The 23,823-nt window shown below is 42.4% G+C and overlaps 1 protein-coding gene across 3 annotated transcripts in view; it reads left to right on the plus strand.

Annotated features, from left to right (window-relative positions):
* Positions 1-23,823, plus strand: part of TASP1 (taspase 1) — a 64,926-nt gene that overhangs the window by 35,565 nt on the left and 5,538 nt on the right. For all 3 annotated transcript variants that reach the window (XM_070732629.1, XM_070732631.1, XM_070732630.1), the window contains exons 11-13: positions 4,525-4,635; positions 18,261-18,371; positions 19,325-19,398. In XM_070732629.1, coding sequence (XP_070588730.1) covers positions 4,525-4,635; positions 18,261-18,371; positions 19,325-19,398 — 296 coding nt within the window. The remainder of the gene's footprint in view (positions 1-4,524; positions 4,636-18,260; positions 18,372-19,324; positions 19,399-23,823) is intronic.

A 23,823-nucleotide genomic window follows, 5' to 3' on the forward strand; every position in this document is an offset into this window, starting at 1 on the left:
TTGCTTTCATGTCTGAAAATTGAAAACGTGTGTTTTTCAGTGTGGTGTATGAATGCAGATGCCCTCTGTCACACCTGCTTCTAATTTCCTGACTTGAAAGGAAAGCTCATCAAAAGAAGCAGAAACAATTTCTTTGACACACTGCTCCGAAATGCCTCGCTTTACAGAAGTTCTTTGCAATGCCATCTTGGTTCCATTGGTAGATGACTCTTAAGATGCTGGGCTTGAATAATAAGTCGTGTTTTACTTAGCCCAATGCTGTGGGTTGTTTTTTGTGGGTTGTTGGGTTTTTTTTTAAGGAGGGGGGGAAAAAGACTTTTTTGAGGTTATTTTAAACTTTTTAAGAAATCTGCTTAAAGGGGATTTGGGTAGGTGCTTGGCTTTGTGATAAGACGAAATGAAAAACATTGCATGTATAGTAACCAAAGGTCATGTTAAGTGATAAGAATGTTAACACTCAGAGCCCTTGAAGTTTTCGGGCTTTTCATGTTTAATTCTAACATTCCAGGAAGATTGCCAGCACAAAATCATGAACCTCCTAAAAGTCCTCCTAACCTTGGAGTACTACTGTGATGCATATAGGTGCTTTAAAAAATGTTTCTTAACTTTAGAAATAATTGTACAATGAAAATATGAGGGCCCCAGTGATGTGTGATACAGGTGATCAGTTTCAGTTTCAGTTTCAGTTTAATCAGATTTGTATGCCGCCCCTCTCCGCAGACTCGGGGCGGCTCACAGCAACAGCAATACAAGACAAATCCAATATTAAATTAATTTTAAGAACACCACAAGTTAAAAACCAGTCATACACACTAGCATACCACACATAAATTTTATAAGCCTGGGGGAAGGAACATGTCAATTCCCCCATGCCTGACGACAGAGGTGGGTTTTAAGGAGCTTACGAAAGGCTAGGAGGGTGGGGGCAACTCTGATATCTGGGGGGAGTTGATTCCAAAGGGTCGGGGCCGCCACAGAGAAGGCTCTTCCCCTGGGTCCCGCCAAATGACATTGTTTAGTTGACGGGACCCGGAGAAGGCCAACTCTGTGGGACCTAACTGGTCGCTGGGATTCGTGCGGCAGAAGGCGGTCCCGGAGATATTCTGAATCCTTCCTTCCTTCCTTCCTTCCTTCCTTCCTTCCTTCCTTCCTTCCTTCCTTCCTTCCTTCCTTCCTTCCTTCCTTCCTTCCCTCCCTCCCTCCCTCCCTCCCTCCCTCCCTCCCTCTAATCTCCTCTCCTCTCTTCTCTTCCCAGTCAGGACATGTTTGTTAGAAAAACTGGTCAGGAGCCCCTAGCTAGTAGGTGAACTCAGTGGGGGAAATAGGAAAGTTCTACTTATGTAATAAACTATGCTGCTAGAGATGGATGAGGCTAAAATACTAAATTTGTGCATGGAGATTTTTTTGTACTGGAAAATGTTCAAGCTTTTACCTAAAATGGTACAGATGTTATACATCAGTCAGAAAGATTTAATCTTGTTGATAATCCTGCTGAGGGCTAGAGAGAAACTATCGGAATATTTAAAGAGTTACTATTATATGGATTTACCTATAGCACTTTTAAACACTTTTTAAAATCAGTCTTTATGGAGGGCGGCATGATGATTCAGCAGTTAACACACTGGGCTTGTTGGCTGCAAAGCCAACACTCCAGGAGGTTTGAGACCTCAGAGATCTGAGACGGGGTGAGCTTCTGTCCTCACCCTAGCTCCTACCAATCTAGATGTTTGGAAGCATGCAGATGTGAGTAAAAAAATAGGTACCACTTCAGTGGGAAGTTATCATCACTCACTGGTGTTATGTTGGCCAAATGACCATGGAAGTGTTTTCAGATAGTGCTGGCTCAACAGCTCTTGAAATGGAGCTGAGAACTGCAGGCTATAGTTGATAACAACTACAGAGTAAAATCCACAGAGGCTCCTTTATCCTTTAACTTTACATTTTAGGTCAACAAAAGAGCATAAAGATGCTTCCATCACCCAGTGAGCTGCCAGTGAAATCAGTATAGCCTTTTTGACAAGCTGTCTCCTAAACAATCCCAACAAACCTAGAGGCAAAGAACATTCACCTGACACCTTGAAGTTTAGAATTGGTTAAATTTCTGCAATTTTTCCTTTTTTGTATATATAGTTTGAGTAACACTTTTTCTATGAGGGTGGGCTTTAATAAAGCAGCTGGAGTCTGTGTTATATAGCTCCCCATGGGTCTATTCATATGGAAGGTATCGGCCTCCTTGCCCTGTTTTTAAAAAGCATTGGAACAAAAATAGTGGAAATATTTACAGATCTTAGTCAACAGCATCTTGTAGTAGTACTGTAAACTATTCCAGAATGAAAAATTTAAACTCTTTATTGTGTAGGAGTTGGGGACTGTCACTATACAGGTGTTAGCTGTTTTCAGCAAGATATATTCTGGAGTGACCTTTTAGCACTTTGAAAAGATGTCTGGGGCAAGTGTGATCCTTTGTTAAGTACTACACTGTTGGGTTAGCATCTGTTTATAATAAAGTAGGATCTTTGTGTAAATCTCTACAGTAAAATAGCTTGACATGATGTCTGTAGTAGTTAACATTGGTGCTTTCTTTTAGGGAACGTAGAGAAGTAAGTTACGGTTGATCAGAGAGTTTTCCCTAAGTGTGATGGAAAAAATTGACAGGACTCTGGAAATCTAAAAATATTCACCAAAACAAGACTACACTGAAGAGTCAGGACAGAGTATTAGACATATACTCTGTCCTGACTCTATAGTTGAATTTCTGTTAAGAGGAAAAAATGAAAAATAAAAGTATTAATTACAATATTATTTTATGTAGATATGCAGCAGGAATAAACTATTTAGTTTTGTTAATTACCAAACATGTTAAAGTTGTTAAGTTCAGTCTCAAAGGTTAAAAAAAGATATGTTTATAAGTTTGGCTTTGTGTTTACAGTGATCCCCCGGTTATTGCGTCCCCGACCATTGCGAACAGGGTAATTTGCGATTTTTCAACCCGGAAGTCAAAATACCATCTACGCATGCGTGCCCTTTTTTTTCTATGGGCACGCATGTGTAGATGGCAACCGGGAGATCAGCTGCTGGGCGGCTTCCCTGGGTCTTCCCCCTCTTGCTGGCATCAGCGAGGAGTTTCCCCACCGCCCACGCAAACTCCTCGCTGCCGCTCGGCCGCCCTTCGCCTGCCCACGCCGTTCGCTCCCCCTCTTGCTGGCGGGAGGGCGAGAAGCCCTCCCCAGCACCCGCTCGCCCGCCCTTCGCCGCTCGCCCGCCCTTCGCCCTGGCGGAGAAATTCCAGCCCCCACCTGGTCCCGCCCGATCCTCCTCCCTGAGGCAGCTCGCCCTCCCATGGCCGCTTCCTCCACCCTCCATCGCAAGCCCTCGCCACCGCAGCCAACGCGCGCTGCGATCTTCAAGCCCGGCTCCTTTCGGCCCAGCATCCCGGGCCAAGCAGCTGCCTTCCGTGACTGAGCCTGGCTGGCCCGGAAGATCGTAGCGCGCGTTGGCTGCAGCGGCGGTGACATTGCTGCCGGCTTGGCTTCGCTCGCTCGCCGCGCCGCCCCCCAATCTTCGGCTCCTCAGCGGCGAGCGAGCGAAGCCAAGCCGGCAGCAATGTCGCCGCCGCTGCAGCCAACGCGCGCTACGATCTTCCGGGCCAGCCAGGCTCAGCGGATCAAGCCCGGCTCCTCTCGGCCCAGCATCCCGGGCCAAGCGGCTGCCTTCCGTGACTGAGCCTGGCTGGCCCGGAAGATCGTAGCGCGCGTTGGCTGCAGCGGCGGCGACATTGCTGCCGGCTTGGCTTCGCTCGCTCGCTCGCCGCTGAGGAGCCGAAGATTGGGGGCGGCGCGGCTCTTTTAAAACATCGCCGCCGACATGGGGGGCTTGCTAGCACCCCCCCAAACCCGGGTTGGGGGTTCGGGGGGGTGCTAGCGAGCCCCCCATGTCGGCGGCGATGTTTTAAAAGAGCCGCGCCGCCCCCCAATCTTCGGCTCCTCGCTAGCGCTGCGGAAGTTTAAAACACCATCTGCACATGTGCAGATGGTGTTTTTACTTCCGCAGCGCTACTTCGCGAAAACCCGCTCGTTGCGGGGGGTCCTGGAACGGAACCCTCGCAACGAGCGGGGGATCACTGTATATGTCTTAACATTGTTCTTCATTATTGATTTATAATATAAGACAAGTGGCTTGAAATTTAAATAAGCATGAGTGAGAAAACATTGTGAAGGCTCCTAAGTGTTGCTAACTAAATCTTAAATAAACATACTCTTTTTTAAAATTTAAAACCAATGGATCATGCTTCAAACAATTACTTTTACTCATCCTGGGAGACTAAAAGGTGAATTAATACTCTGAAATTATGGATTCTGATGGTTTTGTTTTCAGGTTCTTTCTAGTTCATTGGAATCTTTTGAGATTTGTACTTGGAGAAAAGTACTATAGTGGTTCCATACAAACTATTAGTTAAGATAAATATATTTTTCTGTTTTGCACATGTATATTGGTAATCCTCATATGTATATGTTCTTTATGTAGGTTGTGGAGAGCATCTTGTACGGACATTACTGGCCAGAGAATGTTCATGTGCTTTGCAGAACGAAGATGCACATCAAGCTCTGCTAGAAACTATGCAAAACAAGTTTATTAGTGAGTACAAAATTTAATTGAGAGCTGGCTTCTAATTGTTTCTAGCCATGTTAAGGCAGTGAAAACAAAAGTTCTGTGCCACTTTGTAGGGCAGGACATGATTTTTAAAAAAATAATCTAAAAAGGATTGTTCCCTAATATTTTTGCTGGTCTTTAGACTGAACTCGATTTCTTTTAACACAAAACTTAATTCTGTTGCAGATTAATACTTTTTGTATCTTAAGAGTCATGTGGCACCATCTTCAGCCTGAATAATATTCATATATATGAAATGCTTTGGTACTAAGAAACAAATGACTTGATAATACTTGTATGATATTTCATCATGTACTATTTCTTCCCCTGTTCTTTGATAATGTAAGCTTTGCTCTGCTAACTGAATTAATACCCTGCTGTTTTACTTATTTTATTGATAGCTTAGAAAATAAAATAAAGTAATATTATTAGGCTTAAATTCAAAATTATTATAAATTGATTTAACAATTAAAAACTTGGGAAAAGAGGGTGTTTTTCCATTTTCTTAAAATATTGGTAGAATGTGTTTTCCGATGAGATTTTGTTTTTAAAAAGTGCAGGTTGTTAAAGGAGAAACCTTCCGTATAATTGAAACTTTCATTATTTTTCATTCAGTTATTTCTGCCCTCCTTTTTGTTTTCTAAACTGGTTCTTTTGTTATAGAAACTTAATAAGTAAATTTAAGCTTTATGCTTAAAAATGAATCTTATTTTAGACAGATCATTTCAGAAGTATTCTTTAATTCTTAAAGCAAAGGAGGATTGTTTCCAAAACAGCTGGTATTATACATATCTAGTCTCTTCCATGTACACTATTTTAAATGGTTTTTAATTTTGCTTTTAGATAGATAGATAGATAGATAGATAGATAGATAGACAGACAGACAGACAGACAGACAGACAGACAGACAGACAGACAGACTGCAAAAAACAACAACACCAAAACCCAGAAGAGAATGAGGTGATTGATAAACTTGCTTTTTAATGAAGTAAAACAATTTGCTAGAGCTCTCCAGTCACAGAGTGAATGGATGTTGTGTCTTTGCCGGTCTGTTCTATGTTAGTTCTGACTCAACTGAGCAGGAATGTTTTCAAGCCTTTGAAGAGAGAGCCTGTGTTTTAATCCTTCCTGATTCCGGTATTGCTTCAGAAAAACCTTTCTTCTGATCCTTATTTTAACATTCAAAATCCTTTCCCTAAATCCTGCTGTAATCCACTGCTTTGCAACTCATTCCTTCATTTAGAAGTCAACTTAACATTTTTTCATTTTTGGAATATGGCTGCTGCCTCTGATAATGTCATGCAAAATTAAATATAGGCTATTGATTTCTGTACATCACAAGATGGATTGCTTTGTATGGAGAAAATTCCTTATAATTCCTTTTATACACCCAAAGCTATTCAGTTTTATTGTTGTACTCATTGACTATAATACTCACGTTCATATGCTCGATAGACAATATATGGTAATATCAAATTAAGTCATAGCAATATAAGTGTGGGCATGACAGAGGTAGGCCCTCCCTGAGGCAAATTATTTCCATCCAATTTTTAAAAACACCCAGTGGTTTATTCTTGCAAGCTTTCATCTCATCCTGGAGCCCATCATCAAGGAGCTTCCCTCCTTCCAGAATATATGCTGCGGTCCATTCTACATATATGGCTCCTGGTTGTGTGTAGATTTTTTTTGTTAATTAGGATGCTCATGGCTGGCTATTAAGTTGTTAGTTGTTGTTTCCTTGTATCACCGCACTCTTAGATCCTAAGAACCTAATAGGCTGGTGGTAAATGAGTACTACTATTGATTGACAAGGGACCCATTTCCCAGGCTTCAATCATTTTTCTGGTTATTTTTGTCCCTGCTTGCCCAAACAATAGTAGTAGGTGCAAAATTGAATGCATATCCTTGTTCATTGCAATGTGAAGCTACCACATTATTTCTGTGTTGCTTACCCATGATTCAAGATAATGTTCTTTTTGTATGAAAACCTGGCAGGCATCATTCCTAGAAGGGTCTCTGCCTACAAATCCTTTTCTCAGTAAGGACTTTATGACTATAGATTATCTGAAAGGTAGTGAAATGAAGAATTGAACCTTCAGATTCCTCTGTTCACATTTGCTGAATATAAGTTAGTCAGCTCAGAATCACAGGGCTGGTACACAAGTAGCAGCCAGATAAGTGTTTAAATGAATGAAAAATTCACTACAAAGGATGAAATTATAAGGGCAGTGTTGGAAGAAAATGGAAGACTGGGGGATTGAACTGTATGTATTACATTGTTTATATCAAAGTCTTAGAAAAATATTTGAATTAGTAGAGGTGAAAAATCTAAACATTCAAATGCATTTTTACTACAATGTATATGCATACATAGACATCTGTTATCTTATTCAGTCTCAGAAGGAAACTGCAGGAAAAAAAGTAGGCAATAGATAAAAGAAAATGAAATAGAACTAAATCTTGTTTACATCAACACTATTCATATATTGCTCCATAATTTTCTATCCTTGCAAATTACCCCTGCTTTTACTACAGTTGACATATCAATTCATATGTTGGTTTTTTTTTTAAAAGACATCTGTCTCTTTTTGAAAATCTCATTACATCTATAACCATAACCATGCCTTTCTCAGTCTTCCTCTCCCTTGCATGTTTTGCAATTTGATTGTTTAAAATTTTCTTGATACGAACAAAATCAAAATCAGTATTTTTTTTTTATTGTTATGAACGGAATGCACTTTTGTTTTCAGTTCACAACATCTATTCATTTTTGGTATGCAATATATCTAAATTCCCTACTCCCATTGCATTCAACTTACTTTAATGTTTCTCCTACATATCAATTTCTACACGACAGACTGCATAAGATATACTACTTTTCTTACAGTGAAATGTATTAACATTTCTCATATTTTCATAAACAGGTTAGTACAGTAAGAATAATTTACTACTGTCAGATGCTTTACTTCCATTTTCTGTAAAAAGTTTGTCAAAAGAAAATATTCTGTAAAAAGAGGTAACAGTTTTCTAGGCAGAAGAGCTAAGAGCAGTCAAAAGATATAATATAAATGTGTGTCTTATTTTATCTAAATATGCTTTTTAAATGTGGTTTTGGTTCCCCTTTTTTGTTCTAATAATTTAAAATCTATGAAATATCAACTCTTGTCTATAATCTCTATTTTATCTACTATCAATTGTAATTAATTTATAGGGCTATAGATAAAATAGCTGTTCTCTATCCTAATTACAAAGTATTAACATGTTTTTAATGCAGGTAGTCTTCAACCTATCACCATTTGTATAACTACCACTCAGTTATGATGGCACTGAAAAAGTGACATACAAACCCACCTGGGATTTAGAATCACTGCAGTGGCCCCATGGTCATGTGATCACATTTTGGATAGTTTAGAACTACCTTTAAAAGTAATTGAAGAAACATAATTAAAAATATATAGATACAGCAGTGCCTTTTTAGTATGCTGGATTATAGAAATTGGTAAATAGTTAAAGCAACTGAAATGTTAAAAAAGATTGTTTTATGCAGAACATCATTCAGTATCAATGTTTTTAAAGACATGTCATCTGATTTTTCTTTAAAGCATGGAGTTTATTAAAAGCTGTCAGATCTCAAAAGCTATACCACATTTTGCAAAAGTACACCTAAATGGTAATGCAAAAATTCTGGGCATATTTTAATTTTTACTGATAAGAGTAGATTCTTGAATTGCAATTTATAATGTAAATTTTTCATCTCTGACAAATAACCATGAATAACCTACCATAGATTAGTAGCCTGCTCATAACATTATGACTTTTGTTCTCTTTACCATCAGAGGTTTATCTATCTCTTATTATCACAAATATAAAACTTCCCAGTGAGGCATACAAATATTCCTCCTTACCTAGGAGTACCTGAGTGGATATTCAGAATTTTATTAAAAAGTGCATGGAAGACTACCCTAGTAGCTGCTGTGTTTTCTTCATCCTATTTTTATAGCTAACATGACATTTGACTTAATGGTTGGATTAGAAGTGGAATACATGAATGGCGCTGTTTTTGTGTAGATTATCTTTGGTTTGATAACAAATGAGTACACAACTCTGATGTAGAATGAAAATAGTGTTCTGTAAACTTATGCATCTTTCGGACAGAAGGGGTGTTGGTCATAGTTCCCTGTAAGCTGCGCAGTGCGCTATAGCGCAGAGGTTTCTACTCGTCGGCCCGGGAATTTCAAATTTAGCGCGGAGGACCGACCTCCGTGCTGGAATTTGAAATCAGAACGGTTGCTGCTCTACAACATAGGGCAGCAACAGTTCCTTAAGCAAAGGCGGGAAACAAAGTGCAAAGTGGCCAATCACAGCAGGCCCGCTTTCTTCCCCGCCCCTTAAATCCTGGATTTTCTCCTCCCCGCCCTCCGGCAGCCAAACGGTTGTTTAGCTGATGTCGGGTAAGGTAAGAAAATCGGGCCTCTAAGCCTCGGTGGGGTGGGGGTTGCCGCCGGACTGCCGAGACGGGTGAGGCAGGGCTGGTGGCGCAGCCCACCGCTAGGCCTCTAAGCCTCGGTGTGTGTGTGTGTGGGGGGGGGTTGTTGCCGACCGGGTGCCTCATCGGTGTGCGTGTGTGGGGTTGCCGCTGACTGCCGAGAGTGACGCAGCAAAGTAAGAGGTCTGGTGGCGCAAGGCCTCTAAGCCTCGGTGTGTGTGGGTGGATGGGTTGGTTGCCGCCGCCCGGGTGCCTCGTCTGTGTGCGTGTGTGGGGTTGCCGCCACCCACCGACTGCCGAGAGTGACGCAGCAAAGTAAGAGGGCAGGTGGCGCAGCCCACTGCTAGCCTCTAAGCCTCGGTGTGTGTGTGGAGGGGGGAGGTTGCCGCCGACCAGGTGCCTCGGTGTGTGTGTGTGGGTGTTCTAGGCCTCTAAGCCTGGGGGGTGCCGACGACCGGGCGTGTTACCTTTCCGCGGGGCCCTCTTACTTGCGCCTTCCGACTTTTCCGGCAGCTGCAGCGCTCCGCCTGGCTGGAGTTTCCCTTGCGGGGACCGCGTATGAGCTTTGGGGCCCGGAGGGAGGAAGGGTGGCTGGCCAGCAGCAGCGGCACCGGGAGTAGCCGCCTCACAGCTGACCACCTTGCCGCTGCCCCACAGCTAGTCACAGTGCCGCTGCTGCCGCCGGCCACCCTTCCTCCCTCCGGGCCCCAAAGCTCATACACACCCGCCGCAAGGGAAGCTCCAGCCTGGCGGAGCGCACCGCAAAATAAGAAGAAAAGGTCCCGCGGAAAGGCGGGGGGGAAGGCGCGCCTCACAGCTGACCTTTTCTTCTTGTTTTGCGCTGCACTCCGCCCGGCTCGAGCTTCCCTTGCGGCGGCCGCGTGTGAGCTTTGGGGCCCGGAGGAGGGCGGCAGCGGGAGGGTGGCGGCACGGTGGTCGGCTGCGAACTCCAGGACAGAGGCACCGATGCGGCGTTTGGACGTGTTGCTACACGCCGTACATGCTGGCGTTGCCTGGCTGGCACTTGCCTCCTGGCTGGGCCGGGACAGAGGCTCCAGCCCCATGCCCAACGCAACGCCAGCATGTACGCTGTCTAACACGTCCAGACGCCGCGGCGGTGCCTCTGTTCTGGCCGCCGCTACTGCCCGGTGCCGCCGCCGCCACCGTCCTCCCGCTGCCGCCATCCACCCTTCCTCCCTCCGGGCCCCAAAGCTCACACGCGGCCGCCACAAGGGAAGCTCCAGCCGGACGGAGCGCACCGCAAAATAAGAAGAAAAGATCCCGCGGAAAGGCGTGGGGGGGGGGAGGCGCGCCTCACAGCTGATCTTTTCTTCTTGTTTTGCACTGCAGTCCGCCCGGCTGAAAACAAAACGGCTCCAAAAGTCGGCCGGGCTCCCGGGAGGCGGTGCGCGATTGTTTCCTCTTCGCTGCAGAGCCGCACGGAGGCGAAGACACGGTGCCCGGCCACGCTCCGCCTCCCGGGAGCCCAGCCGATTTTTGGAGCCGTTTTGTTTTCAGCTGGGCTCCCGGGAGGCGGAGCGTGGCCGGGCACCGTGTCTTCGCCTCCGCGCGCCGCCTCCACCCGGCCGAAAACAAAACGGCTCCAAAAGTCGGCCGGGCTCCCGGGAGGCAGTGCGCTACTGTTTCCTCTTCGGTGCAGAGCCGCACGGAGGCGAAGACATGGTGCCCGGCCACGCTCCGCCTCCCGGGAGCCCAGCCAATTTTTGGAGCCGTTTTGTTTTCAGCTGGGCTCCCGGGAGGCGGAGCGTGGCCGGGCACCGTATCTTCGCCTCCGTGCGCTGCCTCCGCCCGGCCGAAAACAAAACGGCTCCAAAAGTCGGCCGGGCTCCCGGGAGGCGGTGCGCGACTGTTTCCTCTTCGCTGCAGAGCCGCCGGGCAGAGGCGAAGACAACGGCGCCCTCCACTCTCTCTCCATCTCTCTCTCTCTCTTTTTTTTTCTCTCTGTTGCCGGCGTGGTGAACGAGAGAGAAAGAGAGAGAGAGAGAAAGGAGGGGAGAGAGAATGAGAAAGAAAGCGAGAAAGTAAGCAAGAGAGAAAGACAGGGAAAGAAAGCAAGAGAGAGAGAAAGAGAGGGGGGAAGAAGGGGGAGGGAAAGACATAGAGGGAGGGAAGGAGGGAGAGAGAAAGAACAAAAAAGAGAGGGAGGAAGGAAGAGAGAAAGGAAGAGGGGTGGAGAGAGAGGGAATGAAAGATGAAGGAAGGGAGAGAGAAAGGGGGAGGGAGAGATAGAAAGGAGGGAGAAGGGGGTAGTTAGGGAGAGGGAAAAGGAAGGGCTTGGAGAAAGGCAGGGGGAAAGAAAGATAGAAAGGAAAGAGGGAGGGAGTGATAGAAAGGAAAAAGGGAGGGAGGAAAGAGGGAGGGAGAGATAGAAAGGAAAAGGGGAGGGAGGAAAGAGGGAGGGAGAGATAGAAAGGAAAGAGGGAGGGAGAGATAGAAAGGAAAGAGGGAGGGAAAGATAGAAAGAAAAGAGGGAGGGAGAGATAGAAAGGAAAGTGGGAGGGAGGAAAGAGGGAGGAAGACATAGAAAGGATAGAATTATGGATGCAAGAACTTGCTCATGTGTGATAGCGCACACCCACACTTACTTACTTTATTTATTTATTTATTTATTTATTTATTTATTTATTTATTTATTTATTTATTTATACTTATATGCTGTCCAGTGCCAAAGGGACTGCCGCTCAGACACTATACTTTTCCGCTCACCCCGAAAAAAAATTAGAGGGAACACTGGTGTTGGTGTTACCTGATATACCTCCAAGAATGGAATGACACCATCCCTTCAGTCAATGAGGACTGAATCTGACAAATTGATTCATCCTCCTGCCTCAATTTCTTCTCTTTTGATGAAGGATGATCGTCAGACTCGGTGTGTAGCTCCCAAAGTCAAAAAACCAGAAGATAACAATTTGATGTCCCGAAGCCCAGACCAGACTAACTTGGGGTGGAATTGGAGGTTAGCTCCACCCTATGAGAAGAGGCATATCAGGTAACACCAGTGCCCTTTCTCCATAGTGGATGGAGCTAACCTTCAAGAATGGGACATACCAAAGCAGTCTGTCTGTTGGGACGGCTAAGTCTGGCTACTTTCTCCATTCTGCGGCACCGCACGTTGCAGGACCCTGCAACCAAACACCATCTCTGCCGACTCAAAGTCATCATATTTGTAGTGGTGGATAAAGGGAGTTGATGAGGCCCAAGTGGTTGCCCGGCAGACCTCCTTGATGGATGCTTGAGTAGACCATGTAGCTGTTGTTGCACTGCTACATGTTGAGTGTGCAGTCACCCTAGTAAATCATGGCAAGGACTGTATATCATAAGCCTTCGCAATCACACTGCGCAGCCAGTGCCCCACAGTGGAGGAGGACGCCTTCTGTCCCGAAGAAGTGGGTTGAAAAGAGACAAACAGTGCCTCCATTCTGTGCAGTAATGAGTTGTGCTTGAGGTAGATCTTCCTTGCTCTCTTAACATCAAGCTTGTGCTACTGTCTCTCTAACGAATGTGAGTAGTTGGGGCAAAGATTGGGCAAGACAATTTTCTGAGCCCTGTGAAAATAAGAATTTATTTTGAGGACAAACGTGAGGTCCAGTCGAAGGACCACTCAATCAGAATGAAATAATGGACATGGTGGCAAGCTCTGAGGTCCTCCAGGCGGAGATGATCACCACAGGGAATGCCACATTGCAGGTAAGGTGGCAAAGCGAAGTGGTCCTTAAGGGTTCATAGAAGGCACCCAGCAGCAACAGGGGAACTTTTGAGAAATCCCAGATTGGGTACCAATGGATTACGGGGACACAAATTTGCAACCCCTTTCAGGAACCTGTGTAACAGAGAATGCTAAGATAAGGAGTCCAGAGGGTGATCTCTTGAGGGCAAGACAAGAGGAGAACCACTTAGAATCAACGACCCTCAGTTGGAGGGCAGGCACCCAGGACGAGACGAAGCTTACACTTGCTCTACCCAGCAACTTCAATGTTGTCGGTCAGCTGGGAAGAAACTCATGGTTAATCTGTCAGTGATAATTGGTTGGAGAAAGACTTCAGAAGAATGGGAGCATTTGAAGAACACGCTTCCTATTCAGCCTGAAGACTGAGTCAAAAGAGGGGGAATTGAGCAGGAGGACAAAGATATCAATTTGTCAGACTCAGTCCTCATTGGCTGAAAGGATGGTGTCATTGCATTCTTGGAGGTTACCTCCACTCACTGCGGAGAACAGAGGATTTTATACATCATCTATTTCTTTCAAAGTTAGCCAAGTTTGTGGAATGCAAGCTTCTCAGTAAATGTTTATTCTTTTTGCAGGCTGATTTGGGGGCTTAACAATTGAAACATGCATAATTCTTTAGACTGCATGTAAAGTATTTTCAAACTTTTAAAAAAATCTCAGCTATTTTTCTTTAATAATGCTTGCACTGTTTTGCAAAAATACATCTTTGATAATCTCTTGAATATGAATTAGAGGGTGGAACATTTGCATGCATGATGAAAAAAATATTCATGCTTCAGGTTTCTTGATAATAGATTTCTGTATGGCTAGAAGCTTTGAAAAGGTGAAGTACTATAGAGTTTAGGGGTAGATAAATTATATGTATTTATATACAGTATATTCATTTTTCAGGTGAATGTTGATTCTTGATTACTACTGGACCAGTTCTTGCAGATTGCGATGCAGGCCTAAATTTATGGAATCTTCTGTTTTTTAGCTTGATGCCTTAATCACTGTGCCAAACTGGTTGTCAAAGATTGTACATTTACTTATGTAAATACTAAATATCCTTACATTGCTATGGGAATCTGAGTGCCTTTTTTCATGTGTGTGATAATTTATAGTGCAGTCCAGAAATGTTTAATAGCTTGACTTCCAAAATAGCATTTTATAACCTCTTTAGATAGCAGCGAGTGCTGGCCGAGGCTGCTAAAGGCCTTAAGCCTCAACTTCAGCTCCAACATCATTGGCACTGCCATCACCACTATGGCCTGCTGATCACAGGATGGCCAGAAGAGCACAGATGGAGATCGGGAGATAGGCAGGAGGTAGCCTGTTACATTTTGAGGCTCGGGGCTGGGGGAGTGGGGAACCAAGCTAGGAATGACCTGGATTAGGATGGGATCTTGCTTAATGATCAGTGGAAATTGGTTAATGACCACAGTGGGGATTGCTGGATTTCTGTCGCTAAGCAATCATGTGACGTTGAGCTTTTCAACCCTGTTGTTTAGCAATGGAAATTCCAGTCCCAATTACCTTTGTACATTGGAGACTACTTGTATTTCTTCAGAGGAACAGAAAGAAAATATCATTTGGGTAATAGTTATAGCTTACTGTACTCAGTTCAGTGGTGGGTTGCTCCTGGTTCGGCCCAATTCTAAGAGCCGGTTGCGCCGGCGGCAGGAGACTTGGCCTACTCACCCGGGATGCTTCTGCGCATGCGAACCCAGTAGTGGGTTGCTACAAGAACAGTAAAGGATGCCGCACTGGTAGCAAAAGTTGGACTGTGTGCTCAACTTTGGGTGTCTTCTGTGCCCGCATGTGCGTCCCAATGTGTTTTTGCTTCTGCACATGCGCAGGAAGTAAAATCTCATGAGGGGACGTGTGCACATGATATTTCAGCAATTTTTTTACTTCTGTGCATGCGCAGAAACAAAACAAATGGTGAAACCTCACACACATATGTGTCCCCTCCCAAGATTTTGCTTCCTGTGCATGCACAGAAGCAAAAAAACACTGAGATGTTCGCAAGCAAGACACCCGAAGTTGCACACGCAGCGCACTGGTAGCTGTGGTCGGAGCGATCTGCTCCTGTGCAAACTGATAGCAAAGGGTTTTAGAACCCACTGCTGACTCGGTTCATAAGCTAGTTAATTAGACATAGTGGGGAAAGAATTGCCTAGTTAGACTTTGAGGAAACTTAGTTGTTCCAAAACATGGAACTTTTTGCAAAGATAGATGAAATAATTCTTACAACTTTTCAAATGTTTAAATGCTGCTTTTACTAGAAACTGAGTATAGTTGAAAACCTGGGTTAACAAAATACTTTTGAATTTCTGCTGGGTTTCACTAAGCTACATAAAACATCACTGTTGTTTTGGTCCTCCTTCTCTCATGTTCCAACATGGCCTTCTGGTAGCCTCTTAATGCACATTTTACGGTTGTAAAACGATGAAATATTTCCTTCCTCAGCAGCATGAGATGAAAGTCAAGTGTTTAGCACACCTTTCTACTATTGTTTTAAGTAAATAACATATATTGGACTGTTTTGTTTGTTTAGCAGAGAATAAAATACATCACTGATACACTGGTATTTTTTTTTTTAAAGTACAGTGATACCTCATCTTACAAACGCCTTGTCATACAAACTTTTCGAGATACAAACCCAGAATTTAAGATTTTTTTGCCTCTTCTTACAAACCCACCGCCGCCACTGGGATGCCCCGCCTCCGGACTTCTGTTGCCAATGAAGCACCCGTTTTTGCGCTGCTGGGATTCCCCTGAGGCTCCCCTCCATGGGAAATCCCACCTCTGGACTTCCATGTTTCTGTGATGCTGCATTGGAATCCCAGCAGCGCAAAAAAGGGCGCTTCACTGGCAACGGAAGTCTGGATGTGGGGTTTCCCAGCGAGGGGAGCCTCAGTGAAATCGCAGCATCACAAAAACACAGAGGTCCGGAGGTGGGGTTTCAAGGACTTCAGTGTTTTTGAGATGCTGCAATTTCACTGATGCTCCCTTCTCTGGGAAACCCCACCTCTGGACTTCCGTTGCCAGCGAAGCCCAGAAGTCTGGAGGACTTGCACGCATTAATCGCTTTTCCATTGATTTCTATGGGAAACATTGTTTTGTGTTACAAACTTTTCACCTTAAGAACCTCATCCCGGAACCAATTAAGTTTGTAAGACAAGGTATCACTGTACTTACATTACAGTGATTAAAGCAAATTAAACATAAGGAGAAAACCCAAACACAAGAAAAAATATATAATTTCAACACAAGTTGAATTCTAGACCATATTGAAATGTACTCAAAACTATGAGTACAACCTGACCAAAATGTATGGCTAGTTAGCAATAATTTCATTGTTGCAGTTATCTGATGTGAAAGAAAGCATTCTGTGAGAGAGCAGGCATCTTTCAATCTAACTACTGCAGGTAAAATTAGTTGATGCAGCTGAAGTTGGTTGTGATTTAAAAGTGGGATATATAGTGGAATCAGTGAAATACATATAGTCTTCCACTATTGTTGCTTGATATGTGTACAATGAATATTTAACAAATGTGTGATCAAAGATTCTCTGCCCTTAACTGACTTGTTATATTTGCATTTAATCTTGTGGTGTAACCATAAAATTCTTTCCACATTTTAAAATTTATGACATTAATTTGAAACTGAACCAAAAATTAAAAAATGGTATGCATAAGTTTTAGTTGGCTAATTTAAAATTAATTACAACTTCTGATGTAGCACCTTTTAAAAGTATGTTTCAAATTTGAAAATAACATTTGTGAAGCAGTTGTGTTTTGCTCATTTTTCCAATGTTTCAAAGGAATTTCTCAGCAAAATGGGCAGGGTAATATAAATAGCAGTGGCTTTGGGCAGGTTTCTTTAAAGTTCTCATTGTAGCCCCAATATATTACAGCATATTGTTTAATTTCAGATGAATTGTCCTTTTTGTGGGCATAGCAGCTATTGTCTTCCCCTGAAGACCATAATGTTTGAAAGTAGTTGATATTCTTCACTTTAAATTTTTATGTGATCCATCATCCTTTAGTACAGTGGTCCCCAACCTTTTTTCCACCAGGGTCCAGTTTCAGCAAGACAATTTTTCTATGGCCCGCTGGGGGCGGAAAGGGGTGTGTTTGGGGGCAGGATTAAGCATGGAGGTGTAGCTTATCGTTCGGTTGCCTCTCTTTCCTCCCTCCCTTTTTAATTTTGCGGGGGAGCCAAGGTGACAGAGGGAGGAAGGTTAGGAGTTTCCTGTCTCTTTCCCCTCCCATTCACTCAGGAGCGCCACTTGCCTCGGGTCGAGGCGGTCCACCTGAGGAAGAAAACTTTTGCTTGCTTGATTGCTTCCTTCCTTCCAGCAGTTTCAGAGGACACTCCCCCCACCGCCTGCTCCGGCTGGGATTGCAGCAAGGAATCCCAGAAGGGGGGGAGGTGCCTCCACGGACACAGTCGCCTTCCTTTGCGATCGCTGCCTGCTTGGAGCGCCCACCATTGCCAGGTCCGGTAATTTTCTTGTAGCAAGGAATCCTTCCAAAAGAAAATTGCTGGAGCTGGGGAGGGGGGTTCATGGTCACACGCACACCCCTGGCTTCGCTCCCACCCAGGCCTCCGGGAATAGGGTGAGGGAGCCTAGTAAAAAAAGAGCTGCACAATGCCAAAGCCTTTCCGTCTGAGCTGCAGGCAGAGCGAGGGCTTCACGAGGAGGAAATAGACCACTTTCAATGAGGGAAGAAAGACAGGAAAGGAAGCAAGCAAGCAAGCAAAAGTTTTCTCGGTCCAAGTTAAACGGCGGTCCCGAGTGAATAGGAGGGGAAAGAGATTGGAAACAGGTTGGCACTCGCCGGCTCCACAGCAGCTGCTGACTCCGCGAACCGGTGTAACATGCCCCGCGGCCCGGTACTGGTCCGCAGCCTGGCGTTTGGGGACCCCTGCTTTAGTACATCTTGACAGGAGATGCTTGCCTTTTTTGATACTATCAAATTATACTGATAGTATCCTGACAGTAGTTGATTCATACCTTTGAAATAGCCAAATTAAATCCATAGAGGAAAACAAAAGACAAAATATTGTTGTGATATTTTTATCATATCATTATTATGACAAGTTGAATTTTATGCCATATTGAAATATCTTGCTTCTCTTAGAACTACTGCATAACAAAAATGTATGGTTAGTTAGCAATAATTTCATTTTTACAGTTATCTGATATTTAAAAGAAAAACATTCAGTGAATGGAAGGGAATCTTTCAGTCTGATCCATGGCAGGTTAAGTAAGGCAGGTGGTTATGTTTCTTACATTGTATGCATTTATGGAAGAAAGCCAGAATCCTTTTTTTTTTTAAAGATAAATTTTCTGTGATTCTTTCCTTCCTTTCCATTTCTCCATAGGCTCACCTTTTTTAGCCAATGAAGATGGTGTTCTGGGAGGAGTGATAGTTCTCCGCTCTTGTAGGTGTTCTGCAGAGCCCAACTCTTCACAGGATAAACAATCTCTATTAGGTAAGTACCAGAAGTGGGCTTCAAATAGGTTATCCAGTTGTCATTAAATGTAATAATGAAATTATACCAGTGGTGCTCCATTCTGGTAAGAACCAGCCAATTGCATAATTGCACATGCAATGGCTTTGCCGGGCCATGGGCGCCACCATCTTTTAAAAAATAAATTGCATGTTTTTTTGGCTCTTTGTGCATACGCAGAAGTTAAATTGTCCCTCTGCGCATGCATAGAGAGCTGAAATCGCCCAAGAGGACTCGAGAGGATGCGCATGTAGCAAGCACAATCACAATGCGCACTGGATGCAAGAGGTAAGTAGATTATATCTCTATGACATGAATAACGAAAATTTTAAAAAAATACTCACCAATCCATAATCGATTAATTTCTTTTTTGAAGGAATTTTACTACATTTTAATTACATCTAGGTTTCTGAAATAGGTATAAAGGAGGAGGTGCACCTACAATTATGAAATTGTCTGGGGCAGACTGTAATTGTGAGTTACTTTTCTAGGATAAAAATCATTCCCTCTTTCTTTATAGGGTAAAAATAGAATGAGGGGCAATATGATGATTTTGAGCAACTTCTCATTAAAAAAGGAGCCATGGGATCTTTTCCTTCCAGCAAATAAGTACTTGCCCCCCTGCCACCCAGCTGGTAATGCAGACAGCAGAAACATTTCCTAGCTGTCTAAAAATTGCTTTGGATGGCACAGGGAAGCAAACATAGCTTTGGTGTTTCTAACATTCAAGCACTGGAACATGGAACCTGAGAGGTTTTCTTTAGTCAATAGGCCAGTTTACATATTTCTCCCTCTAATTATTTTGATGCCTTTCAAACAACATCCAGTTTTATTTCAAAGAACAAGAGACTTACTTCTTATCTTTCAGTACTTTGCTGGGAAAATAGATAAGGTACTTCAGTTAGTAAATAAACACTTTTTCCCCCTCCTTATAGTAGAGTTCCTGTGGAGTCATACAACAGAAAGCATGTGTGTGGGATATATGTCAGCACAGGATGGCAAAGCTAAGGTAAGCCACAGAGAGTAACTTGTGAAAACTAGTTGCCGCTTAAAAATGAATTCCTTACTTTATTCAGCAGGCTGGTTTTAAGTTATTCCTATACCGAAGTAAAAATAAAGTAGCTGAAGAAAAGTTAATTCCATTGTTTCATTTGTCATGTGGCTTCCCATGGCCACAGAAACTCTTGTGCAACTCAGGTAGCATGGCCAAACTATGGTTTATGTCGGTGCGATGCCAAGTGCCATAGTTTATGTCGGTGAGATGCCAAGTGGCTCATGCTGTTTCTATTCTCTTTCATGGTTGTGCCCACAGAATGCTCCAAGTTGCCAAACCATGATGTTTGAACTGGCTTGTTTTCGATAGCATAATTGAAATAGCTAGAATAAACAAATGGGAAATGAATAGCTAAAATGGTTGCACTAAAAGGGTTCTGAAGAAAACTCTTTTTTTTTTTTTGGCATTACTACTTGCTCAAGTTCAAACTGCTCCAGAACTTTGACCGCAAACTGTGCTTTGCATGAAAGGGAGGAAGTGCTATCAAAAGTTAGATGCCTAACTGAAGTGAAATTGAGGTCAGGAAGTTTTAATGAGCTGGACAGAAGAGTGGATTGGTGGAGAAAAAAAAAGTAGACTTTCAGAATGGCTAAGGAAAATAAACTTGTCCACTGAATGGCCCATTAATCAGGCCATTGTGGGCAGGTTCCTTACAGCATGGGTGCACAATATGTGGCTTCCAGATGTTGCCAACCACAGCTCCCTGCATAACTACTCAGTTCCCCCCAAAATAAGACATCCCGTGATAATAAGCCCAATCGAGGCCAAGGGCTTATTTCAGGGTTCAAAAAGCAAATAAGACAGGGTCTTATTTTCGGGGAAACATGGTAATACTGTGGATGCTGAAAATGTAGTTCAGCATCATCAGATTTGGGCATGCTTAAAGCACAGTTTTGTATTTGCAAGCTGTTATTTAAATAGCTAAAGCTTCAAACTAGAGTCATTTTAGTTTCCATTTGTTCAATTTGGTCATTTCTAATTGTCTTGTTTGTTTGTATGTTAATCTTCAACTTATGATGCATGTTAGTCTTCAGCTTATGACCAGAATTGAGTGGAAATTTTCTGTTGGTAAGAAAGATGATTGTTAAGTGAGTTTTACCCCATGTTACAACCTTTCTTGCCACAGTTGTTCAGTGAATTATGCAGTTGTTAAGGTGTGAATCTGACTTCCCCAAATGTTGGCTTTGCTTGTCAGAAGGTCAAAAAAAGTAATCACATGACCCCGGGTAGGGCAGATGTCATAAATGCGAGTTAGTTGTCAAGCATCTGAATTTTGATCACATGATCATGGAGATGCTGCAGTGGTGTGGAAAAATGGTCATAAGTCACTTTTTTTCAGCGCTGTTGTACATTTAAAGGATCACTAAACAAACTGTTGTAAATCAAGGTCTACCTGTATAGGGTTTCTTATGCAGGCACCTGCCACTTTTGATATTTTTAGCTGGTTTTTTTAAAACATAATTTCTCATACTCTTTGTTTCTCAGAAAACAAATGTTCTGTCCCAGCATAGAGCCCCCCCCCCTCAAAAAAAGATGCACACCACCGGATTTAGTATTAAAAGTTTACTACTAATAAAAGCCTTAGCAGTTTTGAGTCTCTTCTAAAAGAAAGTAAAATCTACAAAGTCTTCATCACGATGCTAATAATGTTTTAGCAGCTGGCCAGAGTCCCAAGAATAGATAAACACAACAGTAGTTACTAGATTGTAGCATAGTTCCTTATCATAGACTTGCAGAGGTTGGCTGGAAGCCCAGAGCTAATCAATGCAGACAAGAATGTGATTCTTTTAAAATCACAAGCCGGAGACAATAGGTGCAGCAACAGTCTGGAATGAAACAGCGCTGTCTTCTGCACCGAAGCATTGCATGACTCCGCCTTAAATAGGACGTGGCCCAGTAGCCAGCAGCACTATTCACGAGTAAGCCTCCTCCTGAGTAACCACTCTTGCCTCCTAGAGGCCCTTCGAGTCCTAGCATCAAGAAGAACCTCCTTCTTTTCTCCTAAGTCACTCATCTCAGGAAGTGCAGAAGGCCCTGGTTGTTCTTCAGCCTCTGACACAATGTCCTCTTCGCTCTCAGGTTGGGTACCAGGAACACAGGATTTGTGTACTGCGCCACCACTGCCTCTGGGTCCTCTGGATCCATTGCTACTTGCACAGGCCGTGAACAGGCCACAGCAGCAAAGTTTGCATTTCACATTCTTTCCCATTATAATTTCTTTTGGTATTTAATGGCATAACATCTATATTTTAAAAACCATTAATTTCAAAGCATTTTAGGGATTTTATATGCTGTGAGAGAAAAGCATTTGTATTTTACTGGCACATAACCAAATTAAATATTAGAAGTAATGCAATCCCCCTAAAGTTTGGGTTATATTTGTATCTGTTTTGATGATGCCCACTGTGACCTAGATGCTAAAAAGACTGATAGCTCAGGGTTATGCCCAGGGATCTTTTATTTTTTTACTTGAAGATCTTTCATTGGACATCTGGTGTGCATTGTTTTCATACTGCTGGCAAATTCTCCAGCTGGTCAAGTTGATTGGGCTGAAAGATGCAGCTGCTCTTCTTGGTTCACTTTTAAATTATGTTTGTGACCTTCCCTCAGCAGTGTTAATCCCCCTCTCTCTTCCCTTTCTTTGAACCTATGGTTGAAAATGTTTTCTTGAACCACAAATGCTATGCTTAGTCCCTATGAAGATCAACAAATAAGATGCTCTTGGAAAAGGTAGAATTCTGTGATCTTGGAAGGTGTGAAAACTTAGTAATAACAGAGAAGGTTCAACTTACACTGTACTATTTTAAAAACCCTGAACAAAAACATAAAGTGAGTACATCAAGATAAGTCAGAAGCGTTATGCCGCCTGCCCTAATAATGCTCAATCATTGTTTTTAGAACATTAATTCCCATTGCAACTAACACATAACTGTGAAACAGATGACAAACTTGTATTTCTCGCTGTTCCGTATTTAGTGTGTGTGATTTATGTTGGAATAAACTTTCCTATTTGAATAGGTATCTATTTGATTCTACCATCCATATAAGTGGTACATCTATTGTACTTTTTAACATCTCTCACATTTTTTAGACAAGTACTTGTTGGACTTCTGAAAATTCAGCAGATGGAATTTTTATTTTTAAAGTGATATTTAGGTATTGTACCAACATGTCTTGGGAGTTATTAACCAAACTATTTTTTCGTCTATCTATTTTAGAAGAATTTATATTTTATTCTGGATTTGATGGGGGAATTTTAGGAGAAAAATCTAGGAATTTTTGTATGTGTTAAATAACAAACTGCACTTAACATGTTTATTGATTTTCTTTTTCTTGAATGCTTACTTACTATATTGTCACTTTATTGTCAAGTACCTGCTTTCTTTATCTTTGACTAACCATCATAGCTGGTAGTTTATCCTTTGACAATAATTGTTTTCCAGAAAAGTGTAAGTGAAGACAACATCAAGAGTTGCTTAATTTATAAATGGTTCATAATCATGGTTTCACTTAAAATAATAACTCACATAGTTTGTAAGTGTAACTATTGTATCTTTTTCATCAACCATATTTAGGCAGGCCTAAAATACACTTTTGAGGAGGAAGATGGGAAATGGCTGGTTGGAAGGAAAGAATTCATTTGCTTGTAGAAATGTTATTTTGGGCCATAGTTCAGTTTAACTCATTTGTACAATTTCTGTCTTTCAATGTGATGCCTCCTAAAATTAGCAGTGTGTTTCTTTGAAACCATATTGAAAAAGTAATGTAGAAAAAAATCTGTATTCAGATCTTCTTGGAGATTATAGAGAGACTTAAGTGAGCACTTGAGGGAAGAATTTGTGGTATAATTTCATTGTGGGTTTATGTATGGGTGGCAGGAATGGAAGTACTTATTATTGTGGGGTACACACACTTCTGTTTCTCAAATGCTGTAAGTGGTTGCCAGAAGGAGAATTGCTCATTATAATTCAGCTAACTCAGTTTTATCTCTGCTTTAATACTTTCTTCGAGTTTCAATCTTAACTGTATTTATTCAGTAATGACTTCACTAATTCTAATGGAAGTCATTTCTAAATGGGTATTGTTTATAACTTATACTTGTGTGTTCAGCTTTTTTTCAATCAGCTGTCATATTACATAGTTCTTTTAAGAATTATTGTTCAATTCTAAAATCTTAAGATTCTGTATTAATGAATAGGAAATATAGTTCAGTACCTTAAATGTATCCTTTTGATTTTAAATCATGTATATTTCTTATTTATTTGCTACCTTTATGTTTGCAATGACCCCTTAAAAGGATTGCAGTTATAATTGCACACAAATTTACAAAAAGTACAACAAGCAAATGTAATGAAATGAGCAAAATGCAGACAATGAAAG

Source organism: Erythrolamprus reginae, chromosome 1 (genome assembly GCF_031021105.1).
Source record: "Erythrolamprus reginae isolate rEryReg1 chromosome 1, rEryReg1.hap1, whole genome shotgun sequence".
NCBI lineage: Eukaryota > Metazoa > Chordata > Lepidosauria > Squamata > Dipsadidae > Erythrolamprus > Erythrolamprus reginae.